Raw genomic sequence first — 21033 nt, forward strand, 5'->3', positions numbered from 1 at the left:
CCCAAGTCTACGTGCTACCTTCACCTTTTGCAACTTTTTTTGGGGACTAAATCGTTCGTTTCGACCTGGACCCGATCAATTCATTTACCTTGTTAGAGTAGTCATTATGATATACGACTTCTAGTCTAAGTCAGTTTTGTACCCCTATCTCAAGTCGGTTTATACCCTTTTATATACTCTTGTATGCCGCATCAAATTATCAATAAGCAACAGTTTTATTCAGCTCTCATGGTATCAGATACCGGTCCCAGGGTTTAAGGTATGGCTCCGCCAACGCCACCGCCGCCGCCCGGCTACTTCGAGCGCCGGGCCGCATTCATCGCCAAGGCTGCCAACGCCGCGGCCGCTTCTCTCTGGGCCCTCACCATAGCTCCACAAAACTACCCTGCACCCATCCTCGCCGCACCAATATCTCTTGCTAACACAATCTCCGACGTCATTCCCTACATCCCCATAGTTCTTGATCTCGCCGCCCACAACTACTACCATTGGAGACATCTCTTCGATCTCCACCTCGGCCGCTGCAACCTGCGCTCGCATGTCGCCGCCGACTGTCTTCCCCGCCCCGACGATCCGCAATGGTTGAAAGACGATCTCGCGATCGTCCAGTGGTTCTACACCCGCATCACCACCGAGATCTTCAACATGCTCGATCACGACGGCGCCACCGCTGCCAACATCTGGCACTCCCTCCGTCAGCTCTTCCAAAGCAACACCGACGCTCGGAAAAACGCTCTCCACACCGAGCTTCGCAATATGGTGCAAGGAGACGCTCCGGTGAACCTGTTCTGCCAGCGCGTTAAGACCATTGGTGATGAGCTCCGCGAACTCGGCGATACAGTTAGCGACTCACAGCTAATCAATATCGTCGTCGTCGGCCTCAGCAAAGACTTTGACAAGCAAGCCTCGTTCATACCGATGATACGGCCCCCTCCTACCTTCGCTGAAGTTCGTTCCTTGCTACAACTCGCGGCGAAAACACAAGCTCGCAAGGATTCTCGCCCCAAGGTCTTTCATGCTGCGGCTCGTCCTCCTCTGTCGTCTACACCAGCGCCGCCTTCCAGGCCGGCTCCTGCCGCCGGGCCGTCCGCATCGTCATCTGTTGAACCGCCCCCAGGCTGGCGTCCTAGTCCGAACTACCGCGACAAAAACCCTATCTACAGGCCGCCCTCGACTCGTTCGGTTCCGCCTACGACATCACCAGCACCGAGTCCTGCACCACCCACCAGTGCTCCATCTGCGGTTGCATGGCGGCCTCCTCATGATCCTTGGACGGGGCTTGTTCAAGCATGGCCCATGCCCTGGTCCGCTCCGTCCACCCTCGGTGCTCCGCCGGCATACTCATGTGCTTGGCAACCCGGCCTTCGGCCGCCTACTGGTGCTCCCGGGGTTCTCAACCCCCGACAGCCGGCCAATGCCTATCACGCCGCCCCGACGTATGCTCCTTATGGTCATTACAGCACCGACGGCGGCGCCTAGTACACACCTCAGCCGGCCCTGCTCCCGACGCCACCCCCACCACAGCCGGCCAATGCCTACTACACTCCCCAGCCGGCCCTACTGCCTTCACCATCGTATCCGCCGGCACCGCTTCCGACGCCACCCTCACCTGCGACGCCGAGCTGGGATCAAGCTGCCTTTCTCCAGGCCATGAATAACTTTGCTGCACAAGGAAACTCAGGTACGGATTGGATCTTTGATTCAGGGGCCTCTAGTCATATGTCTGCATCTAGTAATTGGTTATCTTCTTGCACTAAATCTCCTTTCCCTTCCATTATCCTTGGAGATGGATCATCTATTCCTATATATTGTATTGGTCAGGCTCAACTTCCCTCTTCCACCAAACCTCTTTTACTTCGTGATGTTCTAGTTGCACCCGCCCTCATTAAAAATCTTATCTCTGTTCGCCAATTTACTTGCGACAATCTAGTTTCGGCTGAATTTGACCCTTTTGGTTTATCTGTGAAGGATTACCTGACCAAGGCCGAGATCGCTCGCTTCAATAGCTCCGGTGATCTATATTCTCTTAATGGAGTTCCTGTCGCCACCCCTCCAACATCCATGCTGGCCTCCGTCGATCTCTGGCATCGTCGCTTGGGCCATCCCAACCCCGCCGTCTTAGCTTCTATACTTAGTGAATTTACCATACCATGTAATAGGGACTCTCATAATTCTGTGTTTTGCGAGTCTTGTCAATTAGGCAAACATGTGCGTCTTCCCTTTAGTTCCTCTAGTTCTTGTAGCACTTATCCCTTTGAATTAATACATTGTGATTTATGGACCTCTCCCATTGCAAGTGTTTCGGGTTTTAAATACTACCTTGTTATCCTAGATGATTTCACCCACTTTGTCTGGACTTTTCCTCTACGCAACAAATCCGAGGTCCATTCTCTTTTCCTTAATTTTCAACGCTATGTGTCTGTTCACTTCTTCCTCCCAATTCGCTTTATCCAATGTGACAATGGTCGCGAGTTTGATAACATTAAAAATCGTACTTTCTTCTTACAACATGGCATCCTGCTTAGGTTCTCATGTCCCTACACCTCCCCTCAAAATGGTAAAGCAGAACGCTCTCTTCGCACCCTCAATGATATAGTTCGCACTCTCCTCATTCAATCATCTATGCCTCCCAAGTTTTGGGCTGAAGCCCTACACATGGCCACCTTCCTTCTAAATATTCAACCTTCTAAAACTAAACCCAACACTACTCCCTATTATTCCCTCTTTCTTTCCCACCCCGACTACTCCGCAGTTCGTGTTTTCGGCTGTCTCTGTTTTCCCAATGCCTACGCCACTTCCGCAAATAAATTGTCACCACGCTCTATCCCATGTGCTTTTCTCGGCTTCTCTGACGAGCACAAAGGCTATCGCTGTCTCGACCTTCACACCGGACACGTTCATGTCTCTCGTCATGTCACGTTTGCTGAGCACATTTTTCCTTTCTCACAACGCACTACTACACCATCCAACACCCCTAACTCCGCAAACACCCCCTCTCCCCGTCCTTTCCAACTATATACTCCCCTACCTGCCGAACACAACTTATCACCACCACCATTAACATCCACCATAGCCAATCCCAACCATACACTCACCCCACCCGAGACGTCTCCAACACCCCCGACCCCTGCTTCCTCCCCAACACCCCCGGCCCCTACTCCCACTCCACCATCCAGCCCTGCTCCCACTCCACCACCCAGCCCTACTCCTTCGTCCGACTCTTCCGCTGCGCCGGACTCACCAGTACCCACCTTACCCCATCGTGTTATTCCTACAGCAGCCCCGATTAATGATCATCGCATGCGTACTAGGGCCAAATCAGGATTTCATCAACCCCAAGACCGCCTAAACCTTCATACCTCCGTATCTCTCACTTCTCTTTCAAAGAATTACAAAACTGCTCTACTTGATCCCAATTGGGTCGCTGCCATGCAAGAAGAATATAATGCTTTACTTCAAAACAACACCTGGCAACTTGTTCCTCGTCCTCCCAATACAAATATTGTTTCTGGCAAATGGATTTTTCGCCAAAAGTTCCACTCCGATGGGAGCCTCTCACGATATAAAGCCAGGTGGGTTTGTCGTGGCTTTTCTCAGCAACAAGGAATTGATTACGAAGAAACCTTCTCTCCTGTTGTTAAACCTAGCACCATTCGCACCGTTCTTAGTGTTGCTGTCTCCTCTTCATGGCCCATTCACCAACTTGATGTTGAAAATGCTTTCCTCCATGGTTCCCTTCAAGAAACTGTCTACTGCCAGCAACCTCTGGGTTTTGAAAATCCATCCTTTCCAACTCATGTATGTCTTCTTCAGAAATCTCTCTACGGTCTCAGGCCCCACGAGCTTGGTTTCAACGCTTCTCCTCCTTCATTCAAACAATAGGCTTCGCTCCACATCTCTCCGACACCTCTCTTTTTGTGTATCATCAAACTTCTGACACTGCCTATTTACTTCTCTATGTAGATGATATCATTCTTACCGCCTCCTCTCAAAAGTTCTTAGATCATATTGTCTCTCTTCTTAGATCTGAATTTTCTATGACTGACCTAGGACTCCTTCATCATTTCTTAGGAATTGCTGTTGTTCGAGATTCCTCCAGCCTTTTTCTTTCCCAACGCCAGTATATTCTTGATCTTCTTAATCGTGCTGGTATGCTTGACTGTCAATCATCTCGCACTCCTATCGATACTAGTTTTAAACTTTCGGCTACCGGTGAACCCTTTTCCGATCCTACTCTCTATCGTAGCCTAACAGGTGCTCTCCAATATCTCACCATTACCCGTCCTGAAATCTCTTTTGCTGTTCAACAAGCATGTCTCTATATGCATGATCCCCGGGTTCCTCACTATAATCATGTTAAACGCATTTTTCGGTATTTAAAAGGAACTCTCAATCATGGTCTCCACCTCAATAATTCTTCTCCAAACTCGCTTACCGCATACTCTGATGCAGACTGGGCTGGTTGTCCTGACACTCGAAGGTCCACTTCCGGTTTTTGTGTTTTTCTTGGTAACGATTTGATTTCTTGGTCTTCGAAAAGACAGGTTACAGTCTCACGTTCGTCGGCCGAGGCTGAGTATCGCGCTGTGGCACATGCCGTTGCAGATACCATCTGGATTCGGCAGTTACTCTCCGAGCTACACATGCCTATTGAGCAGGCCACTATTGTCTACTGTGACAACATATCAGCAGTCTACATGACCAGCAATCCAGTTCAACACCGACGCACAAAGCATATTGAGATTGATATTCATTTTGTTCGTGAAAAGGTTGCTCTTGGTCAGGTTCGGGTGCTTCATGTTTCCTCTACGGCTCAGTTTGCTGACATTTTCACCAAGGCACTGCCTACTAAGCCGTTTCAAGATATCTGTTTCAGTCTCAACGTCGTTGAGCCTGCCGTTGATACCGCGGGGGGATGTTAGAGTAGTCATTATGATATACGACTTCTAGGCCAAGTCAGTTTTGTACCCCTACCCCAAGTCGGTTTGTACCCTCTTATATACTCTTGTATGCCGCACCAAATCATCAATAAGCAACAGTTTTATTCAGCTCTCAACCTTGTTCTTCATGTCAACAAGCGTCACTGCCTGAGACTGAGAGAAGACCGCCAGAACCCAGACCTTTCATCCCTGCAATAGACATAGAACCTTGGTTGCGGCGCACATTCAACGACCAACAAATTCGATCACAACGGTACCACCGATATCAAGACGGTGTTTGGCGGTGGGGGAGTAAACATGTTTAGACCTCTTCACAAAGAAGTCTTATTGTTATCCTGCTAACCATACTAAGGGTGTTCCTATAACACAGAGGATATGTGCATCTTGTCCTCGAATCGCTGCTGTGCGGAACAGACGACCGACCACTGCGCCACAAGCCCTGGTGAACTGCATACAAGAAATGGCACATATCAGTAAGGACGGCATCAGTGTCTAATAAAGGTAACCATGACTCTATCTGGATGCAACATTAATGAAACTAGAGAGACAATTATTTCAGACTTTCCCCCATAAATAGAGCGCACATCTAATGCTGAACCATCAAATGATTTTGACAGCCAGGCATGTTCAGGATCAAAGTGAGATTTCCCTTGAATAACGCGGAAATACCACATCAATGACCAATTATGTGCAGCTTCAAAGATACAACCAAAAAGAGCATTTTTCTTTTCTAGGTGTGACTACCAAAGATGTTCCTTTTTCACCAGTGCCACCACTGACACTTTATTTTGGAAAAATAATTCCTGCATACTAAATTACGCACTAGTCAATCCATCAGTTTTTCTACCAGCCTTTTCTCTCTACCGCATTACCAAGAAGCAACAGGGTACTATGTCAGTTTCTTGCACAGCCATCTGCTTTGAGAAACAAATTCTTGTCATCCAAACTTGCTTCTTTCTCCAGTCAACACATAGGGCAGCCTAAATTTTATTTGCAGAATTCGACAAGGGAAGGTCCTTATAAATATATTGCACAATACTCTAGAAGCCGAAAAGAAAAGAAGACCATAGAGATTATTCACACCTGTACGGGTGATTTTACTAATATAACACATTTATAAAAAATTAGAAGGAAAGATGCTCTATTGTTAAAACTGACATACTAACCATAGGACACTACATACTGGCACATGAATCAACATTGTATGATGGTATAAGAAGGAAATCAGTACTGGAACTTTCCTTTGAGTATTATCACATCAACATAGGTATAAGCATCCAATCTATCCAAAGTAAACTAACTTAATGTCCATGGATAAGAAGTGGATAAAAATAGTCCATGTAATAAGTGCTTCTTACCTCCATTCTTGTTCTTCCCTAGTAAGAAGGCGGACGGAGTTCTCTTAGACGACGAACAACATGCTTCATTTTGGGCCTAGAAGAAAGAGACTCCACAGTGCACAGGACCCCCAGCTTCATAATCTCAACCAGGTCATCATGTGGGGCCTTATTCCACAAGCCCTCAACGAAGAACTCGCAAACTCTACCGCTTTGGATTAGCTTATTAGCCCAGCTAATAATGTTGAAACCATTTCCATATGGAGAGAACGATGGATCCAGCACTTTCTTATCCGAGATCAGTTCAAGAAGCAGAACCCCATAGCTATAAACATCTGCTTTATCAGACACACGGCATGTCATTGCATACTCCGGCACGACATAACCAAAAGTACCAGCAACACTTGTGGTTGTATGAGTTTGTGAGTTGCGAAGAAGTTTTGCTAATCCAAAATCAGAGAGATATGCATTGAAGTCATTGTCGAGCAATATGTTGCTTGGCTTAACATCTCGGTGCAGAATGCAGGGGGAGCACTCATCATGCATGAAAGCAAGAGCATGAGCAATATCCAGAGCAATTTTGTGGAGCACCCTCCAACCAATTTGCCTCTTAGTTCTCTCCTGTATGAACCTCTCCAAGTTTCCACCTGGCAAATAGTTGTATATCAGGAATGTCTCTTGGTCACTGATATGGTACCCCATGAGAGTGACAAGATTAGGATGGCGACGCCGCCCAAGGGTTTCAACTTCTGCTTGGAACTGCTTGGCACCGTGTTGCCTCCCAATAGAAAGCCTCTTTACTGCCACCAAAACCCCAGGTGCAACCTCAGCTTTATATGTCGCGCCAAAGCCACCAAAGCCGATGCAGTTGCTTGCGTTAAAATTTCCAGTGGCCCGGACAATTGCCTCATAAGTTAGGGAAGCTCCAATGTCAACGCCATCAAAAACCTTCACCTCCCTCTCCCTTCTAGTGCCAGTGCTAGTGCCAGTGCCAGTGCCAGAGCGTCTTGGTTGCCTCGGGGTTCGTCTTCTCCTTTTGAAAACGTATATGGTGGCCACAACTAAAAGCGCAACAATGACGACTAACACCAAAGCTATTGCAACAATCTCCATGGTCTTCAGGTGACCAACATTGCCGCTGCCATCAGGCGGGGTGCCTCGGTTTGCCTCGGTAAGTACCCAGGTGCTTTTGTATTGGGGGATGACTGTAAATACTTCAGCAGAGTGCGGTGGTGGACCTACCCCTGAACTATCAGCTGTCACTTGGGAAATCTCAGCCATTTGAGGTGATGGCATAGGAGCGGAAACCTTCGCAGGGAGCAGATCACTGTCAAGGAGTAGAACGGTGTGATCTCTCAGTGCCACGAGATCAATGGGAACCACTCCTGACAGAGAATTTGAGGACAAATTTAGCACCCTGAGCGATCTCAGCTGACCCAGACCGGATGGTATCTCACCACTGAAATTGTTCCCAGCTAATGACAGAAACCTCAACTTCTTGAGCTCCTTGAGAATGGAGGAAGGCACTTGCCCATGGAGTAAATTTCTGCTGAGGTCCATCTTGACCAGGTAACTGCAATGCCGGAGCTCCGGCGGAACGCCACCGGCTAGTCTGTTCCCGGACAATTCCAAGGCCCGCAACTCGGCAAGCCTCCCAATCTGCGGAGGGATGAAACCATCCAGAGAATTGGAAGACATCCGGAGCCGCCGGAGGTGCGAGCAGTCCCCGAGACCAGGAGGGATTCTCCCGGAGAGCTGGTTGCCAGAAAGGTCCAAACTCTGCAGCCCCTTGGGGAAGATGGCCGGAAGGGAGCCGCGGAGGGAGTTGCCCGCGAGGTTGAGGACCTCCAGGTTCCGCAGCCGCCATAACTCACCAGGTATCTCTCCGCGGAGCCCTCGGGAGGGTAGAGAAAGTACTTTGAGGTCGGTGAGGCAGGCCACCGCCGGTGACAACACCCCGGCGAGTCGCCGGCTGGGTTGGGAAGGGAGGGAGATGGCGACGACCCGGGACCGCATGTCGCATCTCACCTCCTTCCAGGAGCAGTGTTGAACGCCTGAGTCCGGTGACCAGTAGCCAGGGACGTCGCCGCAGCCGGAGGAGAGTCCGTTCATGAGTTGGAGGAGCGCCGACTTGTCATGTTCTTGGACTAGCGAGGAGGAAGCGGCGGCGATATGGTGCAGGAGGAATAAGGTGGCAATGGTTGTGAAGCAGAGTGTTCTCTGGCGATGGAAGGCCATCTCCGACTAGTCGCCGGCGAGGCCCTGGCTCTGTGGGAGCAGAGGATGTGGAGTCGGTGTGAAAATGGAATGCGCCGAATAGTGAAGGCTTAGCATCATTAAAGGGACGAAGCCACGACGACTCGGGAGTGATAAGAGAAAACTGAAGGGGCTAGACTGCGAGAATCGGATGGCTTTACTTGATTAATTTTTGATTTCTATTCATAGCCTAGTACCTTTCTTGGCTATATTTTTGGAAGAATACATTTGTTTTGCAAATTTAACTGGTGGTGGCTTTACTGTTAGTTTTATGACCGTTTGTTTCATATTTGATTTTGAAATACCTAACCACATTCACCATGTGGTTTGTTTGGTAACTATACTGTGCTAGGTTTCTACACTGCATTTTCTTAACAGTGGTGCACCTTTTGGCGGCAACTTATAGATACATTCATGTTTTCAAAAAAACTTAGGCCCAACCATAAAGGCGAACCGCTTCGGGTGCTGATATCGACACATACTCCTAATGGCCCATCGTATTTGGCGCCTATATTGTTGGGCCGAAAGTTTGAGTTTCGACAATTGAAAGCAGCGCCGACCCATCACAAGGCGTCTCCGCAACCTCATTCTTCACCCCCCTCCTACTCGGCTCTTCTCATGTGGGCTCAAATAACTAAACTATTTTTAAAGTACATGGTAATCAACTACTCAATAATCAAATCTACTCCACAAAAGTAAAAGATCATGAAAACCACTCCTTCAACGCTAGATTATGTTTTGTTTAATAAGATTATGTAAGTTTTATCATGTTAAATGTGTTCACCAGAAAGAATGTGTCCTTATTTAGTTGCCGATGTGTGGCCACCCCATTGGCTCCATGCCAGATTTTGCCGAGCAGCCAACCATATTAAGGTACTGTCTCCAACATGGGAGGACCATGCACATCCCCACAACAATATAGAATCAAGTAAGAAAAAAGTGGAGTGAAAAACGGCGTGACAAGGTGCGCATTAGATTCTAACATAGCAAGATGAGGCATATATATATGATGGAACGACAGTCGCTTCGCTTGAAGATCCAAAAGCAATAGAGATTGGCGATAGCAAACTCTTGCCTTAGTTAGCGAGTGTGCATTAACATGGTAGTGTGGTTGTATTAGTGTAAAGATGTTCTTTCTTCGATGCATTTTTCCTTTATTTTTCAGTCCCAACTTCACATGTTATGTACTCCCTCCGTCCCACGATATAAGATCGTTTTCCAAGCTAACATAGGTTGAAAAAACGCTGTTATATTGTAGGACGGAGGGAGTAAAAAGGAAGGTAATAAGAAATAGGCATCTGGTGTTTTAAACTTTTGAATGCACTTTTTGGGAAGTAAATATAAGAAGCAGGAGTGCAAATTAAAATCCACTTAATAGTCAAATTAAAATCCACTCCCTGAAGTTTCCAAATATTGTTAATCAACTCAGACTACCCATTACTTGTTACTAATAATTAGGCCTCTACAATAGACAAAAAAGAAACAAACAGAAGAGTTCACTCATTTATGAAAAAGATATTCAGCAAGAGTGCAAGACTTCTAGTTGGTTAGGCCGTTGGAACCATGTGAATCAGGACATTAAGCTCTGCTTATGGTCATGAATCGGTGGAACCAGAAGGAAGCAACGGAACTCGGATTGGCATGACAACGCATGCCGCGCATAGGTCGTGTGGCCCCACATGACAGGCAAATATGTCACACGATTGTACTTCCCATTTATGTACTTTCTCAACCAGTAGTTATCCATTTTTGTTATTCCCTTTTTGATACTACATTTCCAAATATAATTATATGGATGCCTGTTTTATCAACTACAAACAACTGAGAAGAAAAATACTACTACTACGATAATCTGTATGGTCCGACGATATAAGTTATGATATGTCTGATCACTTCTCTCTCTATGTTTTTTTTGAAAAATTCACTCCACATTGTTACCTTGACGAGTATCTAGAATCAACAACTTTTCTTGGTGTCTGCTTGTCCATCCATTCATAACTCTCATCGTTTCCTTAAAAAAAAACTCTCCTAGTATAGTTCCAAACGAAAGGTGAAAAGGAAGTTTCTAGGAAAGGGTCAGTAGCTTTCCAGTGTGGACCACAATATCTTCTCTTCTGTGTGTTGGACGTTTCCATGTTGGGGCCCGAGTGACATGTGAGCGCAGCCCCAAGTGTATATCTTCTATGCATGCCACCACAAAAGAACAAGAGGCCAGCCAAGCGCCCATAAAAAGACAAAATAGGCAAGTGGGTCTTTTCCTTTCTTTTGAGAGTGAGGAATTCAGGCGAGAGTCCGTGCAACGTTTGACAGGTGGGTCCTCAGGTGTCGTCGTACCTTCCATTTGGCGTGTGTCGGGTGACACGTGCTGTGAGGCAGGGCCAGCCTTCCAACCAAGAGAGGTAGCCACTGCTCTGGTCCAAGTCCATGACGCCGTGTCCACCACAAGACCCTTGTCTATCTTCACACACATGTCACTTGAAGATGCTAACAATGGTAATTGGTTCTAGTCGTGATGATGCAGTCATTGGTCTTTCTAGTTGAATGGAGAAATAGAAGTTATAAGATAAGGGTAACTCCAACGCTGATGTGTTCATGCACAACCGGTGGAGTGTCGGACATTCAATCATGGGTATTAAATGTTTGGTTCAGTTTAGGCATTTATTAAATTTTGATATATTTACCATCAAACAGTCAAAATTTCAAAGTATAAACTAATTTTAACCTAAACTAAGCGAGGTACCGGACGGTGACCGCGTAGGCATGGTCGTCTTGGCCACCAGGACCTCTCTCGCCGTTCGCATCGTCGCTTGAGCGTCGTCCGTGCCACCATTGTTGTTGTCCTCGGAGTTGTTATCCCCGTTCTTCCAATGGGCACAAGACCCGCCAGGCATCACAACATCACTGCACAGCCGCCACAACGCGCTCACCGTTCGACTGCCTCCGCTTGGCGCAAACGCTCGGTTGCCTTCGACTGGCATCGACGACTGACCGCGAACTCCTCCTTGTGTCGCCCACCCTTCCCTTGGAGCGAGGAGAAGCAGTCAGACTTGTCCAACCCCACCTGGTGAGCTGGTTGCCGAGCCGGCGTCGATGGCATGCGACGGTCTGCTTGGTGGTTCTGGACTGATCCAGGGCCCAGGCCTCTACAAGCGCGGGGTCCACGAGTACCCCGGTCGGCACGACGTCTGACTTCGCGAATGTCACCCAACACGCCGCATTGCATCGCTCCCGCCGCTCTGCCTCGGCGAGGCATTTGTTGTCCCTGAGGACGCCAGGTAGGAGGGATCCTCCTTCACGGTGACCGAGGGCCACTAGTTGTTCGACTGCCGATGCGACAAGGATAGTGGTGCCTGCTCCTTGTTGGGGAGTTCGATCTAGACGTCAGGCTGCATGGCGCAGATGTCAGCTCCTCCTTCATGTTGTGTCCGATTTGGACGCCGCTGTGGAGCACAGGAGACAGCGACGCCGGGCCACAGTCGATGATTTGCCGCGCTAGCACCAGCTCCATATGCCCCATGAGTTCCTCGTCCATCGCGGCGGCCCAACGAGGAAGGGTAGTTGCTACTTCTCATTGTACGAGGAGACCGACTCCGGCTTGATGAGTGATGGAGCCATGGACGCGGAGGGCCCCAGAGATCATTTGCGCCGGCGGCGCGATACGGAGCTCCCCCCGGATTTGGAGGAGCACGCTGGGAACCACTTGGACACGTCGGACTTGCCCATTACGCCGGCTGATAGTGGAGGTGGCCAGATTTGGGACACGAGAGTTGGTAATGTGGTGTTTTAGGGCCTGGCATCTATGGTCGATCAGCTTAATAGACAGGGAAGCGGACCGGCGTTGCTTCAATGCGGGCAGTGGCCAGAGTAGGCTTCTCGATCACCGTGCCATGTGAATGCCACATTGGTCAGCCAATATCGATGCGGGTACGCTACCGCCCATCCGGTCGCGTCCCATCTGACTAGCATGAATGTAGGGCGGAGAGTTCTAGAGCGGAGGGAGAGAGAAGACTTTTGGATGGTGCCACGTTGTTGGAGTACGACCACGACGCACGTCCAGACTCCCCCAAATCTCCACTCAGTTTGGTTCCGACGGAGGGATTTTGGATGTTGGATCGGTCTGGACAAATTTGGTTACTGACGTTGGATGGCTAAGAATGCCCGCACCATTCAATTAAGACATTTGCACGTGATTTGAGACCCCCCAAGCTTCTATACCACGTACAATTTGCCTTCCCTCCTTTTTTGAGATTTTTTCGCTTCCCGCGTGAATTTTGTAATGGAGATGCAATGTAATTCAGGGGATATTTGCGGATACAATTTGGGTGTGGCTATTAATTTTTTGCGGTTTTCCATATCGAACGTGAGAGATGTGGAGTGGTGGTGAGCACGCGCCTATCATAACTCCCAACACGTTATCATCAGCTACTCCTACCCCAATATCCCATTGCTTTCCATTTCGTATTAAATGCAAACGCCCCTAGAAGCTCTCCTCGACCCATCATTCCTTTGTTCCGGTGCCGCTGCCTGAAGTGTTCTCGCCGCATCCCCCTCTTGCAACCTACCTATCCTCCACCTCCAATTGACACAGGAGCCCGTATAAACCCTAGACCTATTTCACGTGCACTACATAGACCTCGCTGGTGGCATAGACGTTGCAACAGTGGCGAGACCTCACATCTATGACATCACATCTATGACACCGTCTTCTTCCTCCAACATGATGGCCAATGGAAGAACAACATAGTGGACATAGAACGAGATTTTGCCCCTCCTCTCTCTATCTCGGGTCAAAGGAGGTTGAGGCGTTGCATTGGCGTTGTCAAGCCATCATCTATCTGGTTCCTGCCGTGTTGCCACTAATCGGTACGGTTATGTCGGTTCCGTCAATTTTCTCCGTCGTCCGATGCTCTATGGCCACTGCTGCCTCCTTGTGTCCGATGGGCAGGACTGCACTGGAGTGCATGACAACTGATCTAGTCATCCTCTGTTTACATGTTATATTTTTGTACGTGCACTTTTCACAATTATAGCATGTGTGCCTCTCTATTGAACTACCTCCCTAGTCACTAGGATAACGATCCTCTCTCATCGTTCATTCCCTGCGTGCCTATACTTACGAGGGTAGTTGGGAATCCCTCTATTTGTATCCTCTACATTGTATTCAGTCAATATAGCGGCACAGTGAGTAATTATCCACCTTATCTTGGTATCAGACGCCATGGCCTCCGAGGACATCTTCGGCATGCCTCCTTCTACGATTGCAAACCTGTCCTTTCTCTCATGCTTCTTCTCGATGACCTTTCCTTCTCTCATGTTCTCCACCACTCTGGGTCCCTCCTTCGCCACCCTAGTCATGCTCCATACCTCTGCTACCCCTCCTACTGGCCCCTCTCCCCACAATAGCTACACGATCATATATCCAAGTACATAAAGTTCAAGCTGGATCATGCTGGAAATAACTATGTAAAGTGGGGCATCTTCTTTCATATTTTTCTCCTCCACTACCGCATTGAGGATCACGTAGAACGCCCACCCCTTGCTCATCCCCACGTTGCCTGGCTTGACGTTGATCAATGCCACACCCTTTGGATCTTCTTCACACTCACCCATCCTCTTCTGGACCTCACCATGGGTGGCGATGTCAATGCGTGTATGACGTGGCAGCGTATCAAGGACTACCTCCTCGCCAATTGATATGTCTCCAACGTATCTATAATTTTTGATTGTTCCATGCTATTATATTATCAATCTTGGATGTTTTATATACATTTACAAGCAACTTTATATCATTTTTTGGGAGTAACCTATTAACTTAGTGCCCAGTGCCAGTTGCTGTTTTTGCTTGTTATGCTTGTGAGAGAGGTTATTAGTCAACGGGTCTGAACCTTTCAGATCCGTGTGTGCTTTTACGAATATCTATGTCATCTTGTGGATGCTACCACGTGCTATTTGGAGCCATTTCAAATAATTGCTCTACTATACGAATCCGGTTTACTACTCAGAGTCATCCGGATTAGTGTCAAAGTTCGCATCGACGTAACCCTTTACGACGAACTCCTTTTCACCTCCATAATCGAGAAAATCCTTAATCCACTGGATACTAAAGATCAGTTCGACCGCTGTCATGTGATCCATTCCCGGATCACTATTGTACCCCTTGACCAACTCATGGCAAGGCACACTTCATGTGCGGTACACAGCATAGCATACTGTAGAGCCTATGTCTAAAGCATAGGGGACGACCTTCGTCCTTTCTCTCTCTTCTGCTGTGGTCAGGTCTTGAGTCTTACTCAATACTCACACCTTGTAACACAGCCAAGAACTCCTTCTTTGCTGATCTATTTTGAACTCTTTCAAAATCATGTCAAGGTGTGCGTTCTTTGAAAGTATCATCGGGCGTCTTGATCTATCTCTATGGATCTTGATGCCCAATATGTAAGCAGCTTTATCCAGGTCTTCCTTTGAAAAACTCCTTTCAAACAACCCTTTATGCTTTCCAGAAATTTTACATCATTTCGGATCAACAATATGTCATTCACATATACTTATCAGAAATGTTGTAGCGCTCCCACTCACTTTATTGTAAATACAAGTTTCTAACAAACTTTGTATAAACCCAAAAACTTTGATCACTCCATCAAAGCGTATATTCTGACTCCGAGATGCTTGCTCTAATCCATGGAAGGATCGCTGGAGCTAGCATACCTTTTAGCATCCTTAGGATCGACAAAACCTTTCTGATTGTATCACATACAACCTTTCCTTACGAAAACTGGTAAGGAAACTTGTTTTGACATCCATCTGCCAGATTTCATAAATGCAGCTAATGGTAACATGATTCCGACGGACTTAAGCATCGCTACGGATGAGAAAATCTCATCGTAGTCAACTCCTTGAACTTGTGAAAATACTCTTTGCCACAAGTCGAGCTTCATAGACGGTAACATTACCGTCCACGTCCGTCTTCTTCTTAAAGATCCATTTATCTTGGATTTCATGGCTTCTAACCATTTTGTCGGAATATGGGCCCACCATCGCTTCTCCATAGCTCATAGGTTCATCGTTGTCCAACAACATGACTTCCAAGATAGGATCACACACTACTCTGAAGTATTACGCATCCTCGTCGTCCTACGAGGTTTGGTAGTGACTTGATCCGAAGTTTCATGATCACTATCATAAGCTTCCACTTCAATTGGTGTAGGTGCCATAGGAACAACTTCCTGTGCCCTGCTACACCCTAGTTGAAGTGACGGTTCAATAACCTTATCAAGTCTCCACCATCCTCCCACTCAATTCTTTCGAGAGAAACTTTTCCTCGAGAAAGGACTCGTTTCTAGAAGCAATTACTTTTGCTTCCAGGTCTGAAATAGGAGGTATACCCAACTGTTTTTGGGTTTTCTATGAAGATGCATTTATCCGCTTTAGGTTCGAGCTCATCAGCCTGAAACTTTTTCACGTAAGCCTCGCAGCCCCAAACTTTTAAGAAACAACAACTTAGGTTTCTCTAAACGGTGTCGTCTCAACGGAATTGCGTGGTGCCCTATTTAAAGTGAATGCGGTTGTCTCTAATGCCTAACCCATAAACGATAGTGGTAATTCGATAAGGGACATCATGGCATGCACCATATCCAATAGGGTGTAGTTATGATGTTCGGACACACCATCACACTATGGTGTTCCAGGCGGTATTAATTGTGAAACACTTTCCACAATGTCTTAATTGTGTGCCAAACTCGTAACTCAGATACTCATCTCTATGATCATATCACAGACATCTTATCCTCTTGTCACGACGATCTTCAACTTCACTCTGAAATTACTTGAACCTTTCAATAATTCAGACTTGTGTTTCATCAAGTAAATACACTCAGCATCTACTCAAATCATCTGTGAAGTAAGAACATAACGATATCCACTGCATGCCTCAGCACTCATTGGACTGCATACATCAAAATGTATTACTTCCAATAAGTTGCTCTCTTGTTCCATCTTACTAAAAACGAGGCCTTTCAGTCATCTTGCCCATGTGGTATGTTCTGCATGTCTCAAGTGATTCAAAATCAAGTGAGTCCAAACGATCCATCTGCATGGAGTTTCTTCATGCATATATACCAATAGACATGGTTCGCATGTCTCAATCTTTTCAGAAACGACTGAGTCCAAAGATCCATCTACATGGAGCTTCTTCATGCGTTCTATACCAATATGACTCAAATTGCAGTGCCACAAGTATGTGGTACTATCATTACTATTGGCATGAACATGTGTATCACTACGATCGAGATTCATTTTAGGTGCAAGACCATTGAAGGTATTATTCAAATAAACAGAGTAACCATTATTCTCCTTTAATGAATAACCGTATTGCGATAAACATAATCCAATCATGTCTATGCTCAACGCAAACACCAAATAACAATTATTCAGGTTTAACCCCAATCTCGATGGTAGAGGGAGCATGCGATGCTTGATCACATCAACCTTGGAAACACTTCCAACACATATCGTCATCTCACCTTTAGCTAGTCTCCGTTTATTCCGCAGCTTTTATTTCGAGTTACTAACACTTAGCAACCGAACCGGCATCTAATACCCTGGTGCTGCTAGGAGTACTAGTAAAGTACACATTCATATAATGTATATCAAATATACTTCTGTCGACCTTGCCTGCCTTCTCATCTACCAAGTATCTAGGGTAGTTCCGCTTCAGTGACCGTTCCCCTCATTACAGAAGCATTTAGTCTCGGGTTTGGGTTCAACCTTGGGATTCTTCACTAGAGCAGCAAATGACTTGCTGTTTCATGAAGTATCCCTTTTGCCCTTGCCCTTCTTAAACTAGTGGTTTTACTAACCATCAACAATTGATGCTCCTTCTTGATTTCTACTCTCGCGGTGTCAAACATCGCGAATAGCTCAAGGATCATCATAACTATCCCTGATATGTTATAGTTCATCACGAAGCTCTACTAGCTTGGTGGCAGTGACTATGGAGAACCATCACTATCTCATCTGGAAGATTCACTCCCACTCGATTCAAGTGATTGTAGTACTCAGACAATCTGAGCACATGCTCAACGATTGAGCTTTTCTCCCTTAGTTTGCAGGCTTAAGAAACTTGTCAGAGGTCTCATACCTCTTGACGTGGGCACTAGTCTGAAATCCCAATTTCAGTCTTCGGAACATCTCATATGTTCTGCGACGTTTCAAAACTGTCTTTGGTGCCATAATTCTAAACCGTTAGCATTACGCACTGAACTATCACGTAGTCATCAAAACGTGTATGTCAGATGTTCCGCAACATCTACAGACGACGTTGAGGTTCAGCACACCGAGCGGTGCATTAAGGACATAAGCCTTCTGTGCAGCAATGAGGACAATCCTCAGTTTACGAACCCAATCCGCATAATTGCTGCTATCAACTTTCAACTAAATTTTCTCTAGGAACATATCTTAAACAGTAGAACTAAAGAGCAAGCTATGACATAATTTGCAAAGACCTTTTGACTATGTTCATGATAATTGAGTTCATCTGATTAATGAACTCCCACTCAGATAGACATCCCTCTACTCATCTAAGTGAAACATGATCCGAGTCAAACTAGGCCGTGTCCGATCATTACGTGAGACGGACTAGTCAAGATCGGTGAACATCTCCATGTTGATCGTATCTTCTATACGACTCATGCTCGACCTTTCGGTCCTCCGTGTTCCGAGGCCATGTCTGTACATGCTAGGCTCGTCAAGTCAACCTAAGTGTTTTGCATGTGTTCCGAGGCCATGTCTGTACATGCTAGGCTCGTCAACACCCGTTGTATTCGAACGTTAGAATCTATCACACCCGATCATCACGTGGTGCTTCGAAACAACGAACCTTCGCAACGGTGCACAGTTAGGGGGAACACGTCTCTTGAAATTTTATAAGGGATCATCTTACTTACTACCGTCGTTCTAAGAAAATAAGATGCATAACATGATAAACATCACATGCAATCAAATAGTGACATGATATGGCCAATATCACTTTGCTCCTTTGATCTCCATCTTCGGGGCACCATGATCATCTTTGTCACCGGCATGACACCATGATCTCCATCATCATGATCTCCATCAGTGTGTCTTCATGAAGTTGTCACGCCAACGATTACTTCTACTTCTATGGCACGCGCTTAGCAATAAAGTAAAGTAATTTACATGGCGTTATTCAATGACACGCAGGTCATACAAAAAATAAAGACAACTCCTATGGCTCCTGCCGGTTGTCATACTCATCGACATGCAAGTCGTGATTCCTATTACAAGAATATGATCAATCTCATACATCACATATATCATTCATCACATCTTCTGGCCATATCACATCACATAGCACATGCTGCAAAAACAAGTTAGACGTCCTCTAATTGTTGTTGCAAGTTTTTACGTGGCTTGTATAGGTTTCTAGCAAGAACGTTTCTTACCTACGTAAAACCACAACGTGATATGCCAATTTCTATTTACCCTTCATAAGGACCCTTTTCATCGAATCCGTTCCGACTAAAGTGGGAGAGACAGACACCCGCTAGCCACCTTATGCAACTAGTGCATGTCAGTCGGTGGAACCTGTCTCACGTAAGCGTACGTGTAAGGTCGGTCCGGGCCGCTTCATCCCACAATGCCGCCAAAACAAGATAAGACTAGTAACGGCAAGTAAATTGACAACATCGACGCCCACAACTACTTTGTGTTCTACTCGTGCATAGAAACTACGCATAGACCTAGCTCATGATGCCACTGTTGGGGAACGTAGCAGAAATTCAAAATTTTCTACGCATCACCAAGATCAATCTATGGAGTTTACTAGCAACGAGAGGGAAGGAGTGCATCTACATACCCTTGTAGATCGCGAGCGGAAGCGTTCAAGAGAACGGGGTTGATGGAGTCGTACTCGTCGTGATCCAAATCACCGATGATCCTAGCGCCGAACGGACGGCACCTCCGCGTTCAACACACGTACGGAGCAGCGACGTCTCCTCCTTCTTGATCCAGCAAGGGGGGAGGAGAGGTTGATGGAGATCCAGCAGCACGACGGCGTGGTGGTGGAAGTAGCGGGATTCCAACAGGGCTTCGCCAAGCGCTGCGGGAGGAGGGAGATGTGTCACGGGAGGGAGAGGGAGGCGCCAGGGCTTAGGTATTGCTGCCCTCCCTTCCCCCCACTATATATAGGGCCAAGGGAGAGGGGGGGCGCAGCCTTGGCCCTTCCTCCAAGGAAGGGTGCGGCCAGGGAGGAGTCCTTCCCCCCCAAGGCACCTCGGAGGTGCCTTCCCCCTTTAGGACTCTCCCTTTTCCTTATCTCTTGGCGCATGGGCCTCTTGGGGCTGGTGCCCTTGGCCCATATAGGCCAAGGCGCACCCCCTACAGCCCATGTGGCCCCCCCGGGGCTGGTGGACCCCCTTGGTGGACCCCCGGACCCCTTTCGGCACTCCCGGTACAATACCGATAAAGTGCGAAACTTTTCCGGCGACCAAAATAAGACTTCCCATATATAAATCTTTACCTCCGGACCATTCCGGAACTCCTCGTGACGTCCGGGATCTCATCCGGGACTCCGAACAACTTTCGGGTTTCCGCATACATATATCTCTACAACCCTAGCGTCACCGGACCTTAAGTGTGTAGACCCTACGGGTTCGGGAGACATGCAGACATGACCGAGACGCCTCTCCGGTCAATAACCAACAGCGGGATCTGGATACCCATGTTGGCTCCCACATGTTCCACGATGATCTCATTGGATGAACCACGGTGTCGAGGATTCAATCAATCCGTATGCAATTCCCTTTGTCAATCGGTATGTTACTTGCCCGAGATTCGATCGTCGGTATCCCAATACCTTGTTCAATCTCGTTACCGGCAAGTATCTTTACTCGTACCGCAATGCATGATCCCGTGACTAACGCCTTAGTCACATTGAGCTCATTATGATGATGCATTACCGAGTGGGCCCAAAGATACCTCTCCGTCACACGGAGTGACAAATCCCAGTCTCGATCCGTGCCAACCCAACAGACACTTTCGGAGATACCCGTAATGCACCTTTATAGTCACCCAGTTACGTTGTGACGTTTGGCACACCCAAAGCACTCCTACGGTATCCGGGAGTTGCACGATCTCATGGTCTAAGGAAAAGATACTTGACATTGGAAAAGCTCTAGCAAACGAAACTACACGATCTTTTATGCTATGCTTAAGTTGGGTCTTGTCCATCACATCATTCTCCTAATGATGTGATCCCGTTATCAATGACATCCTATGTCCATAGTCAGGAAACCATGACTATCTGTTGATCAACGAGCTAGTCAACTAGAGGCTTACTAGGGACAGGTTGTGGTCTATGTATTCACACATGTATTACGATTTCCGGACAATACAATTATAGCATGAATAAAAGACTATTATCATGAACACAGAAATATAATAATAACCATTTATTATTGCCTCTAGGGCATATTTCCAACAGA

The 21033-nt window shown here is 47.0% G+C and overlaps 1 protein-coding gene across 1 annotated transcript; it reads right to left on the reverse strand.

The window, feature by feature from the left end:
- Nucleotides 1–5148: 5148 nt before the first annotated feature.
- Nucleotides 5149–8620, reverse strand: LOC123049274 (probable LRR receptor-like serine/threonine-protein kinase RPK1). Its single transcript, XM_044472220.1, has 2 exons — nt 6299–8620; nt 5149–5387 (listed from the first exon to the last, which is right to left on the reverse strand). The coding sequence occupies exon 1, from the start codon at nt 8513–8515 to the stop codon at nt 6317–6319; it is 2199 nt and encodes a 732-aa protein (XP_044328155.1). The 5' UTR covers nt 8516–8620; the 3' UTR covers nt 5149–5387; nt 6299–6316.
- Between the last annotated feature and the right edge of the window lie 12413 nt (nt 8621–21033).

This window comes from Triticum aestivum, chromosome 2D (assembly GCF_018294505.1).
Source record: "Triticum aestivum cultivar Chinese Spring chromosome 2D, IWGSC CS RefSeq v2.1, whole genome shotgun sequence".
Classification (NCBI taxonomy): Eukaryota; Viridiplantae; Streptophyta; class Magnoliopsida; order Poales; family Poaceae; genus Triticum; species Triticum aestivum.